Source organism: Anopheles moucheti, chromosome 2, assembly GCF_943734755.1.
Source record: "Anopheles moucheti chromosome 2, idAnoMoucSN_F20_07, whole genome shotgun sequence".
Classification (NCBI taxonomy): Eukaryota; Metazoa; Arthropoda; class Insecta; order Diptera; family Culicidae; genus Anopheles; species Anopheles moucheti.
The window spans coordinates 101874560-101891113 of NC_069140.1; the positions used below are offsets into that span (position 1 = coordinate 101874560).

Below are 16554 nucleotides of genomic sequence, written 5' to 3' on the forward strand. Positions count from 1 at the left end.
GCAGTCCATCATCGACGGTAGATCGAGATATCGACGTAGCGCATATTCTGAGGGTACTTCGAAACTGATACGGGAGATCTGTTCGTAAACAGATTCGTCCACCATCGCCCATATAAAAGTACCATCAACGTGGGTGCGTACCTGTTAGTACCCTACTGCCAGGCTTGCGTAGCGGAAGTTTGGTGTATTCTGCTGGATCTATATTCACTGCGTGTGCAAAATGAAGCTTTCAATCGTGTTGGCGTTGGCGTTAGCCATGGTGGGTGCAGGTGAGTCAATGGGACCGGCCAGTTAGTCTGGGTAATTATCATCACGATGGCAGCAAAATAAAATGTGCTAACAAACGACGAAAGAGCAAACGAAAGAGATGATGTTTGAAAATGAGCTGAAGATGAGTGAAAGTGTGCTTGCAGAAGGAGTGTTTTTACAATGTGAAAAGGAATTACGTTTAAAAGAAGGGTTTTTTTTGTTGTTAAGTTTTCCATGGAGTTTAAGAAAAACGTCTCTAAGCGCCCAATCTGTGAGTGAAGTTTGAACAGTCACGTGGACTTTTTACTATCTAAAAAATGTGGAATGAATTCTTCACATTACTATTCTTCATCTTTCAACAGAGTATGTGTTCGAGTGCATCAGCAACTTAAGTGAAGAGGATGTTTTCCCTTTCAGCACTGTGGAAAACCAGATTATCTTGTGTGGCGTGTGGTTACAGCAGTAATTGAACGCAATCGGCTACTGTGACAAGTGATAACGTACTAATAACAACAATCATAAAGAAATTGACCATTCAACAGGATCGTATCAGATAAGGATTAGGTCTAAAATCAGTCGACAGGTCAATGATGTAGAGAGTTTGAGTGTTCAATGTGTAGCGTGTTATCAAAGACCTTTTAAAAATGACATAGTCACACCCAAACAATGGAACCAGCAGGAATGGAGGAATATTGATATGTTTTCTTAACACAATGCCTGTTATTGCATAATTAATTAACTAACATCGGATAAAGAACAATTATATCCGTATGTGTAATATTTTAAAATGCTGTTTGTCGTAGATAAGAGCAATGTACGACAAATGTCCCATGCCTTGACGCTAAAGGTCAACCATAGGTTGTAGATTTGGATCGAATCGTGGATGATCATCTAATGGACTGCTATCAGTCAGTAGTTCGAAGCCAGACACCTGAATAAGGGAGCTTTTTTGACTCGGAAAAATGAATGGTAATAAATGTTCAACTTAATTCCTTTTATCTGCAGTTCCTCGGGAAGGCTTCGGTCCAGGCATGCAGGACTGGGGGTTTGCTGAAGTTCGTCCGGGTGCGCATATGTTCTGGTGGTTGTACTACACGACCGCTGACGTGCCCTCCCATGCCGATCGACCGCTTGTGATTTGGCTGCAGGGTGGTCCTGGTGCGTCCTCCATGTACGGTAATTTCGAAGAGCTCGGCCCACAGACACTCGAGCTGGACGAACGGAACCACACGTGGGTGCGGAACTACAACGTCCTCTTCATCGACAATCCCGTCGGAACAGGCTTCAGCTATGTGGAGGACTTCTCTCTGCTCACCACAACGAATGGCCAAATTGCGGACGATTTGGTAGAACTGATGAAACAATTCTACACCCTGCAGCCTGAGTTCCGCGATACACCACTGCACATTTATGCCGAGAGCTACGGAGGCAAGATGGCACCCGAGTTTGCGTACGTGCTTGATAAAGCGATCAAGAACGGTGAGATTGATTGCAATCTGCAGTCGGTTGGCATTGTGGCACCGTGGGTGTCACCCATCGATTCGGTACTGTCGTGGGCCGAGTTCCTACTCAATATGGGCTTTGTCGACACGAAAGGCTATAATGCAATCCAGGCTGCGGCTATCGAAACGGAGCACGTTCTCAACCAGGGTCAATGGGAACAGGCGACTAACTTGTGGGGAATGACGGAAAACGTAATAATTCGTGAGACACACGGAATTGATTTCTACAACGTGCTGTTCAAACAGGATGCAGCTAGTACTAGATCACAACTGGAGCAGTTTTCCCGCGACATGAGAAGTGAGTATTTAAAGAAACCTTATGGCTGTGTCGATTTGAGACATCCACCAACTTCTCCTCTTCTCTCCAACAGGTGCAATTGCATCACGTGCCACCCGCTTAGCGACGGAAGATCGTGATCAGATGTTGGAAGATCTGATGCGTTTTGAGGTAGCACCCGCCCTGAGTCTTCCGGCAGAATCGGTCTACGGTGCCCAGAGTGGTCGGGTGTTTAACACACTTGCCGGTGACTTCATGAAACCCGCCATCGATGTTGTAGAACTGCTGCTCAACAACACCAGCCTCGATGTGGTGATCATCACCGGGCAGCTTGATCTCATCGTAGCCACGCCGGGTAATGTGCGATGGATCGAGAAGATCCAGTGGAGTGGCCGTAACAACTACCTGCAATCACCACGGAATGCCGTCGGTCAGCACGGTGTGTTGGAGGGCTATGAGAAAAGTTTCGGAAAGTTGGCTGTCTACTGGGCATTGAGAGCCGGCCATATGGTTCCCGCTGATAACCCCATCCTGATGGACTACATTCTTCAGAAACATGTACCGGTGTAAATTCCATAGCACTATTTGGGACTGAACATCACCAGACGTAAACGAAACTCGACGAAACAATAAAGGTTAATATTTGTACTACAAATCATTGGGTGTTGGATTTAGCCGCTTTGAAACCGGTAAAGGTGCACAATAACCTTTACGTCGGAAGTGTAGATAATTAATTGATTGAAAGCAGATGCCTGTAGTTTGCCTGTGAGATAGCGCATAAAGATCATCTGTTCTCTGACATCATCTGCGTCGTATCGTCGATCAACTGAGATGCAGAAATTCACGTGTCGATTCGTTGTTATAAAAATACGGGCTCAGATGCCAGTTCGGTTCAGTTTGTCTAGCGTTCTTCGGTTGCATAGCGTATTCTTGTATCGCGAGTACCATGAGTAGAGTCGATTATTGCAATGTTTGGACGATAGTGCTCACCGTGTGCTGTTCAACTGTTGGTTCGTAAGCTTTAGGAATGTTCAAAGTCAATAATTACGTTCAACATTTGTAAAGAAAATGTTTTGTTTAAAGATGATTTATGTTTCAGTCGCTACCAATGGATTTGGTCCAGGCAAACAATTCTGGGGCTACAGTGAGGTGCGCCCAAGGGCTTTCATTTTCTGGTGGTTGTATCAAACGGTTGCACAACCGGATGCTTCAGATCACAACACAGAAAAGCCCCTTATTATTTGGCTCCAGGGAGGACCAGGTGCTTCGTCTAGTGGGTTTGGTAATTTCGAAGAAATAGGGCCACTCGATAGAATGCTAAAGCCACGTGAAAATTCCTGGGTAAATGAACAATTTGTGGACTTTTTCAATAACAGTTCATCAACCTAACTGCTCTGCTTATCCTAGGTTAACGACTACAACGTTCTGTTCGTCGACAGTCCTGTGGGCAGTGGGTTTAGCTACACCGAAGATCATTCTCTATTGGCCAGCAACAGCACCACGGTTGTGAGCGATCTACTAGTATTTTTAAAGCATTTCTACCACACCATCAGCGTTACCACGACGGTCGAATGGGAGAGTAACGTTCCGCTGTACATCGCGTCCGAAAGCTACGGAGGCCGCATTGCGGTTGAGTTCGCGTACGCACTAGCGAAAGAGATCCAGGACGGCGTGATGCATTGTAAGCTGGTTGGTCTTTTACTCGCGAGCGCTTGGCTATCACCACTGGATAGTATAGCAGCCTGGCCAAACTATTTGTCCGGTTTGGGATATTTAGATGAAGCCGGACGTAAACGAATCGCACGTCGAGTGGCGGCCGTGAGTGGGAAAATGGAACAACAACGGCCCGGTATGGCCTTGGATGGATGGCATGGATTGCAGCAGGCTATCATTCAGGAGACGGGTGGAATTAATTGCTACAATGTGTTGAAGCCTACGGTAAAGGAGGTACCAGAAGTCGACAGTGACGAAGGTTAGTAAAACGAGCAATTGTTGAAAAACAAGCAAAGGTTCAATTGTTGGTCACGCAAACCCATTGGTACCAATTATGATTTAAATAATTCTTCATTCATTTGAAATCCACCCAAACGACAGAAGTTGTTTAACCCAATTAAATCCTCGTTTCCACCCCAAAAGGTAATTCATTAGCGCCCCAAAATTCCCTCATCACCCATGTACATACCTGATGAAACATTAAATATTTCTGCTACGATTTTCGCTGGTTGTTCTGATTTGTTGTTCACTCTTCCTATCACTCTTCTTTAGCGCTGGAATATGGAGAAACGCTATGGTGGTACAGCGGCACCGGTCCACCGCAAGTTGTTGAATTGCATAGCTCCCTGGAACGATTGATGCGTGGACCAGTCTCGCATATGCTTGGTATCACAAACAAACCCCCCTGGGGAAGTCAAAGGACAGCGGTATTCGAAGCGCTCAGCGATGATTTTCTCCAATCCAGCGTCAGGACGGTCGAGGGTTTGCTTAACGAAACCACCATAGAGCTGGTGCTGTTCAGCGGTCAGTTGGATCTTATTACCTGTCTGCCGGGGACATTTACATGGATGAATCGATTGTTTCAAAAACGAATCGACCATACTCCACGCCAGGAGGCATTTACGGTCGGTGGAATGAATGGAATTATTGATGGCTACCGTACTGCATATACCGAACGGTTTACACACTATACGGTTCTCCGTGCCGGTCACATGGTGCCGGTTGATAATCCTTCGGCAATGGTACACATATTGCGAGAGCACATCGGTCGATTGTAGCGGCTAGTCGTCGTTCTTCGGATGTAACGAACCGGAACAGGCAAATAGACCAGTTTACCTAAAACTTATCTCCAAAGTGGCGCCAAGCGTACGAACGTATACGTATATATTTAAGAAACTCCTAAGAACGAAAAAGTAAATCCAAAGGGTATAGCATAACTTTATCCTTCCTACTTTAGCACAATCTTCCGCAGCTGGGCTCCGATTTGATCCAGCGTTGGTTTATCGATCTGCCGTAGCCCTAGGGTAATGACTATCTCTTCGCTCTGCTGCATAAAGTTCATCAGGTAACGGATGGCCGCTTCCGCCTCATCCGAGCTGGCCCCGAACGTGTGCTTGATGGTGTAGATTCGATTCGAACCGTCTATTGCGGTACTGTCGTCGCCGCTTAGATCGTTGTGCGCGTGGCTTCTTACCGTGTACACGTTGGCCACCTTCTGGTGTTGGGTGATGATGAGGAACAGCTTGTTCGCAAACCGGTGATACACAATATCAGTAGGTTGTCCCTCAATGACAATCGTTTCGATGTGATCGAAAGCTGCCGGTTCGTTAGTACTGGTGGCCGTCATCCTGCTGAAGGGTACTTAGGCACTGTGTTGCTGGTTCCAAATGTATTTCCCTAATGCGCGGTCTGTCCTTCTGTGGGCGTGTGGCTAATGATGTTTGCTAAAAACAAACCCACCCCAACCGGTGCAAATCGATTGTTTCAATGCCCAGGCAGGATGATGCACGCACACCTGAACTCTCTATCGTGCCCGGGAATGTCTATCTGGGGTTGGTTTAGTGGGAAATTTGAAACCTGGTTCAGCGTTGTATATTCTTAACCCACCGTTCCGGGGTGTTATCGCCGCATCGGTAAACACTTCATTCCGTCGTCCAGGATACCAGATAAAAGGGCAAAAGGTGAAAACGCGAACACCGTCCCAATTTTTTACTGACGGCCCCCACACGCGTCGTGTTGCAGTTGCGGGCAACTTTTCCGAAGGATATAAAAATATTCCCTTTCCCGGTTGGTTTCACGTTTCCGGTTGCCGCTAACCATCAATCGGCGTGATGTGACCGTTTTATCTTCCTACACGGATTCTACAGTAAATTACCAGTTACACACAAGAGTTTTCACATTGCGGTTAGATTCTAACGCGATACTTAACTAAATTCAAGCATAATTTCTCACTTACCGTAGATTCGTTTGTTGAACTGCTTTTGCAAATTAGTGATAAAGCGAACGTTTTACTTTTTTACAATTTAAGCCAAACAAACACTCCGTCCCAAACAGCTGACGCGCAAGGCTGGATCATGCCGCTCAATAGCGCAATTTTCTTGTTTGGTCATCGCTGATCGATTTGTTGATACCATATTAGCAAAACGAACGAATTATTCTTGTTACGTATCTGAATCACATTTTCATTATTGTTGAGTAATTATAATCTATCCCACAATACAATTGGGACAGTAAATTTATTACACATTTCCGAATTACGCGCTTGTGTCACTGTCCGCTATACACCTTGCCATGTAACGTGACATATCTTTCTTATAAACCTTGTACAAGAATGGCATTTGCTCTTTGCTGTCATATTTGCCGTGACAAACAAAATTCCTACTCATTCCTTGATTGCTGCTTTCAATCACTTGGTGCGTTCTTTTTAAAGTAAATTGTGGCTTCTTTTACAATTTATCTAATTGTTTTCTATTTGTAGTATTCGACACGTTTAGCTAGAGCTGTAAAGATATGTATCCTATGGGAGGTAACGCCATGGCCGGTCCGTTCTGGAGCAATGGTCCCGCTCCGGGTGCTTTCTATAACTTTCCGGGCAGTTCGGTCAATAATAACGCAATGCAGGCTCCACGTTCGGACACTCCCGGTGAATTCGGCACACAGCGATCGTAGTAAGTATCCAGCGACGACCGATCAAAAAATTTCTGGTTTGTTTTAACCACAAACACGCATTTTTTCTAGTTACCCAGTAACGACCGGCACATCCGTGGTCGGTTTAATGTTCAAAGATGGTGTGATCATTGCGGCCGATAAGCTTATTTCGTACGGATCGCTCGCTCGCTTCCACGATGTAGACCGTGTGTATCGTATAAACGATAAGACCGTGCTCGGGGTCGGTGGAGACTTTGCCGACTTTCAGTACATCAAACGACACATCGATCAGAAGGTGTAAGTGTTGAATGCAACGTTTCTAGTGGAACGACTTAATAATTGTATTTATACCTTGCTCTCCACAGTATCGACGATCAGTGCCTAGATGATAAGAACGAAATGAAGCCGCGTTCGTTCTACAACTGGCTCACCCGGGTGATGTACAACCGTCGGTCCGATTTCCAACCACTCTACCTCGATCTCGTTATTGGCGGTATGCAAGATGGAGAACCATTCTTGGGACACGTGAACCTGCGTGGCCGTTCATACACCAGCAATGTCGTAGCTACAGGGTACGGTACGCATTTGGCACTGCCGCTTTTGCGCGAGTACTCAGAAAATCCGGCAGCCTACCAACAGCTCGGTCAACCCCAGGCGAACGAACTGATGAAGCGCGTGATGGAGGTGCTATGGTATCGTGATTGCCGCAGTGATCCGAAATATTCGCAGGCTATCTGTACTGCCAGTGGCGTGCAGCTGAATGCCGATTGTTTCGTCGCACAGAACTGGGATTTGGCCCACACAATCAAGGGTTACTGAGCTGGATGTTATGTACGGCTCGAAGTAATTTACAAGCAAATCTTCTAATAAATACTATTGGTGAAGCTCTGGTATATTATAACAAAAAGTGTAATGTTAAAAATTATGAATATTAGACAGACCACAATGCTAAAACGCTTGGCGGATCAAGCCACTTCTTTTAATTTTTTTTTGCTTTGTTGATCTCATGTACGTTTTCTCGCTTTTGTTTTGTGTGTTTATTTCTAGGACCAGCACGCTGGAGTGTTTTTATGTTGCCTAAATCGCGCAACTTCACGATCGCACATTAGAAACAAATTACTGTGTGACTATTCGCTATTTTCTTGCTGTTTTTCTTCCCCTGTTTGTTAAAGAGAACAAAACAATTCACATGTCTCCTACCCATGTTTGATGGGGCTAATTTTGTTTCATCTGCGTTTAAATGTATATCCTTCTTCTAATCATACCTCCGGGGTATCATGCTACCAGGAGGGATTACTGGGATTTCCGATACCAGGGGAGCATGTTTTAAGAGGTGACACCTGCAGGGTGGAATAAATTTGCCCATCCCTTTTCTCTACACACTATCAAACCCGTGAGAGCGATCGCTAGTATAAGGAAAATCGATGAAACGGAAAGCGTCCTTCATCTCGCTCAAACTTTCCGTCGGCTGGTACGAAATCCCATACAAACCAGCTGCTTTCAGATTTCCGATACCAGGAGAGCATGTTTTCCAGGAGGTGACACCTGTAGGCGTGGCATAAATTTGCTCATTCCTTTTCTCTGCACACTATCAAACCTGTGAGAGCGATCGCTAGTATAAGGAAAATCGATGAAACGGAAAGCGTCCTTCATCTCGCTCAAACTTTCCGTCGGCTGGTACGAAATCCCATACAAACCAGCTGCTTTCAGATTTCCGATACCAGGAGAGCATGTTTTCCAGGAGGTGACACCTGTAGGCGTGGCATAAATTTGCTCATTCCTTTTCTCTGCACACTATCAAACCTGTGAGAGCGATCGCTAGTATAAGGAAAATCGATGAAACGGAAAGCGTCCTTCATCTCGCTCAAACTTTCCGTCGGCTGGTACGAAATCCCATACAAACCAGCTGCTTTCAGATTTCCGATACCAGGAGAGCATGTTTTCCAGGAGGTGACACCTGTAGGCGTGGCATAAATTTGCTCATTCCTTTTCTCTGCACACTATCAAACCTGTGAGAGCGATCGCTAGTATAAGGAAAATCGATGAAACGGAAAGCGTCCTTCATCTCGCTCAAACTTTCCGTCGGCTGATACGAAATTCCATACAAACCAGCTGTTTTCAGATTTCCGATAGCAGGAGAGCATGTTTTTCAGGAGATAACATTTGTAGGCACGGCATAAATTTGCTCATTCCTTTTCTCTGCACACTATCAAACCCGTGAGAGCGATCGCTAGTGTAAACTAGGCGTGGAATAAATTTGCCCATCCCACAAATTTATTCCACGCTGCAGGTGTCACCTCTTGAAAAACATGCTCTCCTGGTATCGGAAATCTGAAAACAGCTGGTTTGTATTTTGCATGTCCAAATTCTATTTGATTCAGTCATTATGTTTTTTATGTTATGATAAAATTAACAACCCATTTTAAATTTTAAATCCATTGAATTTGACTCGAAAATAAGCTCAATAAGAAAGAATCAGAAGAGAAACGTCATGCTCCGTACAAAATGTATGGAATACCCGGGTATGCTGGTTGCCAACTTACGTGGTAAAGTTTAAAATTAATCAAAATAAAATACTTACTGCTTGTTGACAATGTATTACACCAAAAATTCGGAAATAAAAAGTTGGGAGGTTACTGAAAATCAATCAATCATATCAATACAAGCAATGAATCGAAAGTAATTGCAGTTTTAAATTGAAAAAATACTCGGCTATCGGGTTGCCTACTTGAAGGTTAATCTCGTTGAAAAATGAAACGCACAGTGGTCGGCCATTCACGCCTTTCCCTGAGTCGTACTGCGCTGTCATCTTCGCAAACTGACAGTTCATATTTGAGATGAAAACAAGCCGGTCCGCTCTTTTGTTTTTGTTCCTCTTTATTTTGTGTAATTTTCAATAAACCCCACTGCTACAAAGTTTCGGAAATGGACTTACTAAAGCCTCGAACTGTCCCACTTTCAGAGGAAACTATTCTTTGGTTTGAGTTTCTTTTGAAACCATCACTTTTAACCAAGCATCTTGGCAAAGCCAATCCTGGTATGTTGTTTACATTCAGTGTCCCTTGCATACTATGTGTTCGATCCGTTTCTTCTTTCAATTTCCCTGGTACAGATCCATCACCCACGGATCTCATCACACAATTCCTAGCCAAAGCACCGGAAGGTCAAAGTCAAACCACTGATGTAACACCGTCCGATTCAGAAGGGTCTCACAAATCGGAAGGGCTGAAATACACCAAGAAACAACTTGCCTTAAAAGTGCTTGCCCTAAAGGTAGCCGCCTACATGCGCTGGGATTTGGACAAATTGGAACACACACTGTCGGTGTCACTGCAGATCCAACTGTTGGCCGATTTGTGTAGCATAACGGCAGGCAAAATGGTAACACTTCCGTCGTCGCTTCTCCAAGATCCGACTCTTATCGGTTCGGATGGTTCAAAGCATTCGTTCAACTTCGCCCTTACGCTCTACCATCGGTGGGTATTGCGAGCACAGGTACTCCGTGCGGCAGTCATTAAGAATATGAAATCGAACCCCAATCATGGGTATGTACAACACATCTTCGCAATGATTTGAATGGAATGAATGGACCAATGTTTTTTTTCTAGTCCCGCTGTAACTGATTTGACAACATTTGTGCTTCGCGACGAATCTTCCATTGCGGCTCTAGAACCTATTACGCAGCTTAGCATTGATTTCTTGAATCAGGTGCTCATGGAACCGCAAGCGTTCCGGGTACTGACCTACGAATCTTTCGTTCCGCTAGATTCGAATTCGGACAACACACAGCAACGGTTCGAATCGGCCATCGCCATCAAACCGTGTGAACTGAGGGCACAAATTCACTACGACCTGTGTCAGTATTATCTTTATGTTCAAAAGTACGAACTAGCTAGGCACAACGTGCTGCTATGCAAAGAAAACTATGCCCAATGGCAAAGGGAAGAAATTGGCCGGACTGGTCTTCCGCCTGCTTATTGCACTGTTAACGCGGAAGTCCTTCAAGGGTATTTGCTTGCGTGCGGAGTTACTGGAGAGCCGGATGGTTTGCTTCAGCGACTGCACGAATCCATCCTCAACCACTACTCCGACATCGTTATGATATTGAAGGAGGACAACTTGCGTAAGGAGATCCCAATGACACAGCGCAAACTGCTCGAACTAAACATCGAAGGATACAACGCCATCGGCAGCACCGATGGCAATCCGATCGAACAGAAGGAACTAGAGCTGGCTGTTGTTGCACTGAACATCATTCGTTACGTGATGGACGGAGAGAACATTCTCAGTTGCAACGTAGCGATGCAGAAGTACAAAAACCAGCAGTCAAAACTGATTGAGTCACTGTTCCAGTACGCGGATGAACAATATGAACAGTTTTCCATGGAGGAACGTGGCCTGTTGAAGCAGTATTTCTACAAAATCATAACGCTGTACAGTGGAGAGATGGGATCGACTTTTGAGGCTTTCGTGCAAACGTACTCGAAGGTGGTGTCCTTGCAGGAGCTGAAAGATTTTCGGGCCCAGCGTACACAGCCAGAAATGCAGCTGGGTGGTATTGCTTTGCAGAACGATTGGGTGATACAGGAGACGAAGAGTAAGTAGCAGACTTGGCGATTTTGCATTCCGGTATAGGTATCAGTAACAAATGTAATTTTAATTCTAGATCAGAGATTAGAAGTTGGCCAGCTTGAACGTCAGCTCATCTCGTGCAGTTCGGCGAATGCTGTCCGCAAGCTGCTGGTGAAAATTGCCGGCACCAACCCATCGAAACCCTTGTTTACTATCAATCCAAGCTGGACGATTCCATACCCATTGGAACAAATATTGATTCCACTGCAGCGTGGATTTCTTCAAGACTTTGCGTACATTCTCATCGGTAAGGCTAAAGAACTGACGGCTCGTAAAGATTACGCCACCGCCATCACACTGTTAACCGTGTTAAAGAATGAAACTCAACGACCAGAACTAGCTGGAAACCCACTCGTAGCGAAGCTGGGAAAAATGGTCGCATGGGAGGGACTGCTCGTACAGATTCAACAAGTGCTGGATGAGTGGCCCAGAAAACCAGTCGATCAGGCTCAGCTGATACGTAATTGCAAGCAGTGTCTGAACGCTGCCATCGGAACCACTAGTAATGATCTGATGCCCCATGCTAAGGTGCTGGAACACTGTGCCGCATTGTTGTTAAATTTGAATGAATGGAACGCATTGCTTATCACGGCGGATAAACGATTTCCCGGAGTCGAACTATGTTCGGCCATCACGCAAGCGTTTCTAGACATCGAAAAGTTTAAAGGGACGAAGAAAACGAACCGCGAAGCATGGGAGATGATACTGCCAATGTTTCTCAATCCACCAGGTTCGCGTCAGCGGCAGCTACCACCCGACAGTCCACTAGTGCTACTGATCGGAAAGCTACGTGAACCGCTCGTCATTTCGATTCTGCTATCGCTGTTCACGAAGTTACACAACATACTTCGTGATGAAGTGAATGCCGAGATGAACGCGGAGTACATGTTCCTGTGGCCATCTAATGTTAACAAGTAAGCTGGAAGATCGCCATTCAAAAACAACGTCTTTTTCATGTGCTTCTTTTTCCTTTTTTCGCAGCACGTCCATCTACAACATCAAGCTTGTCACGGAAGCGCTCAATCTGCTGCTTAACCAAGCCCTCCGCTACTACCCAAACAACATTCCCTGGCTGAAGCTGAAAGGTGATGTAGAGTTTGTTGCAAACAACTTCGAGGCGGCTATGCGCTATTACGTGACGGCCTTGATCTCAGGCACAGAATACTGTACCGTTCATCTCCAGCGGCCACTTTTTGACGATTTTCTAATCCGGCGCATGGTGAAATGTAGCACCAATTTGGGATGCTTCGTGCAGGCGGCAGTTTTGTGCCAGTTCTTCGATGAAACTGATTACGGGTTGGCGTTTAAAAGTATCAGCGAAAAATCAGCTAGCTCTTCGGATGCGATGGATTCGTACTATAGCTGCATCTGGGATTCGACACTGCTGGAGTATATCGTCAATTGGCATTACAAAAAAGGCGAACACAAGAGACGATTGCAGGCGGTAGGTCGTCCTTTGCAAGGGGTTATTTTTTATTTTATATTCGTAATCAAAAATAACTAACTCGTGCATTAAATATTCCAATTTTTAGGTTTCATTCATCGGTCAGCTAGAATTGAACGCCAACAATAACGAGGAAATTAAGCGAGAAGCAGCTGCCGTTCGGAAAAATCGGTTTCTTCGGTCACTTGCTAAACAGTACATGTGTTGATCACAGCACAACTTCTGTCGAACTATTCAAAGAGAATATTTTTGCTTTTTTATAATCGATAAAATGAATGTTGTCAATAGGTCGATATAAAGCATTTCAATTCACATTATTTCAACTAGTTTGTGAACCAAATCATATTATTTGAAGTGTGGTTTATCAAATTTGATGTCCTTCCCAAGCCGGGGGGGAGGGCTTGTAAGGCCTCTCCCCCAACCCCCTGTCTCGTCGGAGGGCCTACGCTTCGCAGTTGTTTTAAATCCCGTGCGAAGCCAGGACAGAAGAGAGAGCCAGCCGCCCCTGACATGGTGAACAGACGCTAGCACCTCTTCCTCCCCACAATTTAGCCATATCACCTATCTTCCCAAGGGGTCGGGTTTCCCCCAAGCTCAGATATTTGGAGAAACATGTTACCGCTCTGTACGCCGGGGACGTATTGGGTGGGAGTAAGGAATGGAGAGCCTATGTTATCTTGCTAGAATCACATACAGATCTATGGAACACCATGCAGCAGTACGGATGCCCTGGGAAGCTGGTACGGCTACTGAGGGCCACTATGGATGGGTTGCCGTGCAAGGTGAGGCTGTCGGAATCGTTCGAATCTCACCGGGGTCTGAGGCAAGGAGACGGACTCTCCTGTTTGCTGTTGAATCCATGCGAAGTGCGGGCTACGACATCAGGGGCACGATTTTCACCCGATCTCTCCAATTCCTAGGCTTCGCGGATGATATCGACATCATCGGACGGACATCTGCGGCGGTGTGCGAGGCGTACACCCGACTGAAACGCGAGGCCGCTGGGACTAGTTTGAGGATCATTACGACGCAGACAAAGTACCTGCTTGCCGGGGGCTCTGATCGTGATAGAACCCGACTCGGAAGAGTATCAGTATCAGTATAGTATCAGTTGACGGCGACGATCTCGAGGTGGTAGAGGAGTTCTGCTACCTTGGCAAGATCGTAACTTCGGACAACAACGTAAACAGCGGATTCCGAAGGCGCATTGTTCAGGGAAATCGTGCATACTACGGGCTCTACAAACTCCTGCGATTCAGAAGGCTCCAGCAACACATGAATTGCACGATATATCGGACACTGATACGTCCGGTAGTCCTCTATGGCCATGAGTCAGGAACAATACGGGCGGAGGACGCCAATTCTCTCGAAATTTTCGAGCGGCGGGTCCTGCGGACTATCTTTGGCGATATTTTGGAGCAGGGAGTGTGGAGAAGGAGAATGAACCACGAGCTAGCTGTGCTGTTTGGCGGAGCAGACATCCTAACGGTGGCTAAGGCCGGAAGGATAAGATGGCTGGGGCACGCGATGAGGATGCTGGACTCATGCCCTACCAGGAAAGTGCTCGCGAGTGACCACTTCGGCACGAGGCGCAGAGGAGCGCAGCGAGTTCGTTGGATGGATTAAGTGGAGCAAGACTGGTCGGAGATCGGGTGCAGCCGGGGGTAGAAGAATGCAGCCTTGGACCGAGTTTTCTGAAAACGGATTGGTGACCTGGCCATGTCAGCACGACGTACTCAACTGTGAGCGGGCCAAGAAGAAGACAGTTTATCAAATTTGTAATCCACCAACGAGAAGTTAAAACCTAAATGATCTGCAAAGGATCAGTATAATGATTTGTGATATCAGGAGAGTGCCTCCGCACAAGGATATATTATTAATTCCTCCAGCCCAGTCGTATGCCAATTATGAATTAAGCCAAACTTTCATATCTTGTATTTGTTCAGCCAGTACAGTGCGTTACTTTAATGTGCGAACACCTGTTCATTTTCAAATTAATATTCGGTCTTAGGATATAAAAATGAGACATAAGGAAAAAGGAAATCTTTTTGAATAGCTCATGTATTTCGAAGATAATCAGTCAATTACTTCGGTTTCCTTCCTCTAGTAGCACCACCGGTTTTGGCTTTCTTCGCTGCTGAACCGACGAGTGGTTTTTTCTCATCCACTTTCCGTTTGGGAGTACCGACCGACGGTAACACTTTGAAGAACGAATCTAACCTGCCTTGGGTGGCGGTGTTTTTAGTTTTCAATATCTTCTTCGCTCCAGTTCGTATGCGATCCTCGTTAAATTGACGATCACCGCACAAATATTTAACCAAACCTTCCTCGTCCGGTTCGGACCACTTCAGTTCAACGGTTTCCGCATCCTGAACCTCTGGTTGCTTAAACAGCCGACGGGCTTGCTTATAGTTCCAATCTTCCGGCACGATGTACTTTTGAGTGTCGAGATGCTCGAGAATCGTTTCAATCGACCGGTGTTTATTGATCAGTTCAATGGCCTTTTTCGGCCCGATACCTCGTATAGTGTCGCAGTAGTCGCAACCGAGCAGAATGCACAGATCGATAAATTCGTCCTGAGACAGCTCGAAACCTTTCAGCACCTTTTCGTAGTTAAACTCCTGGACGGGCATCTTGCGCGCTTCACTGAACGTCAGATGCCGCAGCAGAATGGATGAGCCGAACGTAAGCGCATCCATATCTTCGGTGGCCGTTGCATACACTTTCCCAGCGCGAACCAATGCGGCGCACTGCGCTTCCGCTTCACAGGGTGCTTCCACGTACGGAACGCCCATCAGACGCAACAGTTCTTTTGCTTCATTAGAGTGCTGTTTCGTAACCTTCACGAGTCGTCGGTTAAATTTTTCTATGTCTTCAACCGCACCAGCTTCGGTCGCTTTATCTAAAGCTTTCTGCGCTTCTTCGCGTCGTTCAGCACGCTTGTTAAGTTCACCAGACTTTAGATCCGGAGGCTTTCCGTCGAACACATACACCGGCTTGATGCCGTTCTCTAGCAACCGAATGGTACGGTAGAACGTGCCCATAAGATGTGAGGTCGTTTCACCGTCCACAGACGTTAGTTGGGCACCTTCCGCACGAACAGCAATCAGAAATTGGTACAGACACATAGACGCATCGATAGCTACTTTTCGTCCTGGAAAACAACATAAACAGGGGCTTAGAAGCAGGAACCAGGAACTACAAAAACGTCGTTGGAGAACATACCAAAAAATTGCTTGATTTCTCCCTCCTTCACCGCAAACGGGGCAATATCGGCGATCAGTTGTGAAAGACCTTTAATTCCCATGACTCCTGCAGCAATTATCCTCAGTCACAACAGAAAACAAAAACGACCAGCAACACAAGTACTTTCGTGTGATTTCGCGCGCTGAAAATAGGCAACACAAACAACCGTTGCAGCGGTCAGTTTGACATCTGGTTTTTTCGAACATTACATTTATTCAAAAGTACAGTTGTTTATGAGGGAAATGTATTTCACTCAAAAAATGAGTAAAATAAGAGTAACAAATATTAATTGGCAAGTTTAAGTAGCATCTTTCTGGGCGATTGTGTTATTTATGTGTGTTCTATGTCGTGGGAAAGCTACGAACATTATCAACAAGAGGCGAGGAACTAATTTTTGTCCTTTTGACCGAAAGTTTTCGGTGAATAACAAAATGCGGGAAATTGTGTGCTATCAAAATGGAATTTATTCTGCGAAAACCCTTCCATAATTTGTTAATTTATGATTTTTTAAAATTTCGAACGCATGTGTATTCCGGTTTTTCGAATGTGAAAACCTGCTTGTT

The 16554-nt window shown here is 45.6% G+C and overlaps 6 protein-coding genes across 6 annotated transcripts; 4 read left to right on the forward strand and 2 right to left on the reverse strand.

Annotated features, from left to right (window-relative positions):
* The first annotated feature begins 220 nt into the window (after window positions 1-220).
* Window positions 221-2668, forward strand: LOC128310377 (retinoid-inducible serine carboxypeptidase-like). The gene is made up of 3 exons (XM_053047002.1): window positions 221-269; window positions 1255-2049; window positions 2123-2668. The coding sequence occupies exons 1-3, from the start codon at window positions 221-223 to the stop codon at window positions 2596-2598; spliced, it is 1320 nt and encodes a 439-aa protein (XP_052902962.1). The 3' UTR covers window positions 2599-2668.
* A 306-nt stretch (window positions 2669-2974) lies between these two features.
* On the forward strand, window positions 2975-4799 carry LOC128300791 (retinoid-inducible serine carboxypeptidase-like). Its single transcript, XM_053036985.1, has 4 exons — window positions 2975-3038; window positions 3128-3369; window positions 3436-4000; window positions 4294-4799. Exons 1-4 carry the CDS (start codon window positions 2975-2977, stop codon window positions 4797-4799), a joined length of 1377 nt encoding a protein of 458 aa, XP_052892945.1.
* A 71-nt stretch (window positions 4800-4870) lies between these two features.
* On the reverse strand, window positions 4871-6068 carry LOC128297913 (uncharacterized). Its single transcript, XM_053033628.1, has 3 exons — window positions 5978-6068; window positions 5629-5882; window positions 4871-5564 (listed from the first exon to the last, which is right to left on the reverse strand). The coding sequence occupies exon 3, from the start codon at window positions 5366-5368 to the stop codon at window positions 4970-4972; it is 399 nt and encodes a 132-aa protein (XP_052889588.1). The 5' UTR covers window positions 5369-5564; window positions 5629-5882; window positions 5978-6068; the 3' UTR covers window positions 4871-4969.
* Window positions 6069-6391: 323 nt separating this feature from the next.
* On the forward strand, window positions 6392-7567 carry LOC128297456 (proteasome subunit beta type-4). The gene is made up of 4 exons (XM_053033094.1): window positions 6392-6434; window positions 6500-6689; window positions 6760-6966; window positions 7035-7567. The coding sequence occupies exons 2-4, from the start codon at window positions 6532-6534 to the stop codon at window positions 7486-7488; spliced, it is 819 nt and encodes a 272-aa protein (XP_052889054.1). The 5' UTR covers window positions 6392-6434; window positions 6500-6531; the 3' UTR covers window positions 7489-7567.
* A 1967-nt stretch (window positions 7568-9534) lies between these two features.
* On the forward strand, window positions 9535-13030 carry LOC128310528 (integrator complex subunit 8). Its single transcript, XM_053047188.1, has 6 exons — window positions 9535-9706; window positions 9782-10214; window positions 10278-11266; window positions 11336-12215; window positions 12283-12745; window positions 12834-13030. Exons 1-6 carry the CDS (start codon window positions 9595-9597, stop codon window positions 12951-12953), a joined length of 2997 nt encoding a protein of 998 aa, XP_052903148.1. The 5' UTR covers window positions 9535-9594; the 3' UTR covers window positions 12954-13030.
* Window positions 13031-14796: 1766 nt separating this feature from the next.
* LOC128297724 (flap endonuclease 1) lies at window positions 14797-16115 on the reverse strand. The gene is made up of 2 exons (XM_053033415.1): window positions 15971-16115; window positions 14797-15899 (listed from the first exon to the last, which is right to left on the reverse strand). The coding sequence occupies exons 1-2, from the start codon at window positions 16050-16052 to the stop codon at window positions 14830-14832; spliced, it is 1152 nt and encodes a 383-aa protein (XP_052889375.1). The 5' UTR covers window positions 16053-16115; the 3' UTR covers window positions 14797-14829.
* Between the last annotated feature and the right edge of the window lie 439 nt (window positions 16116-16554).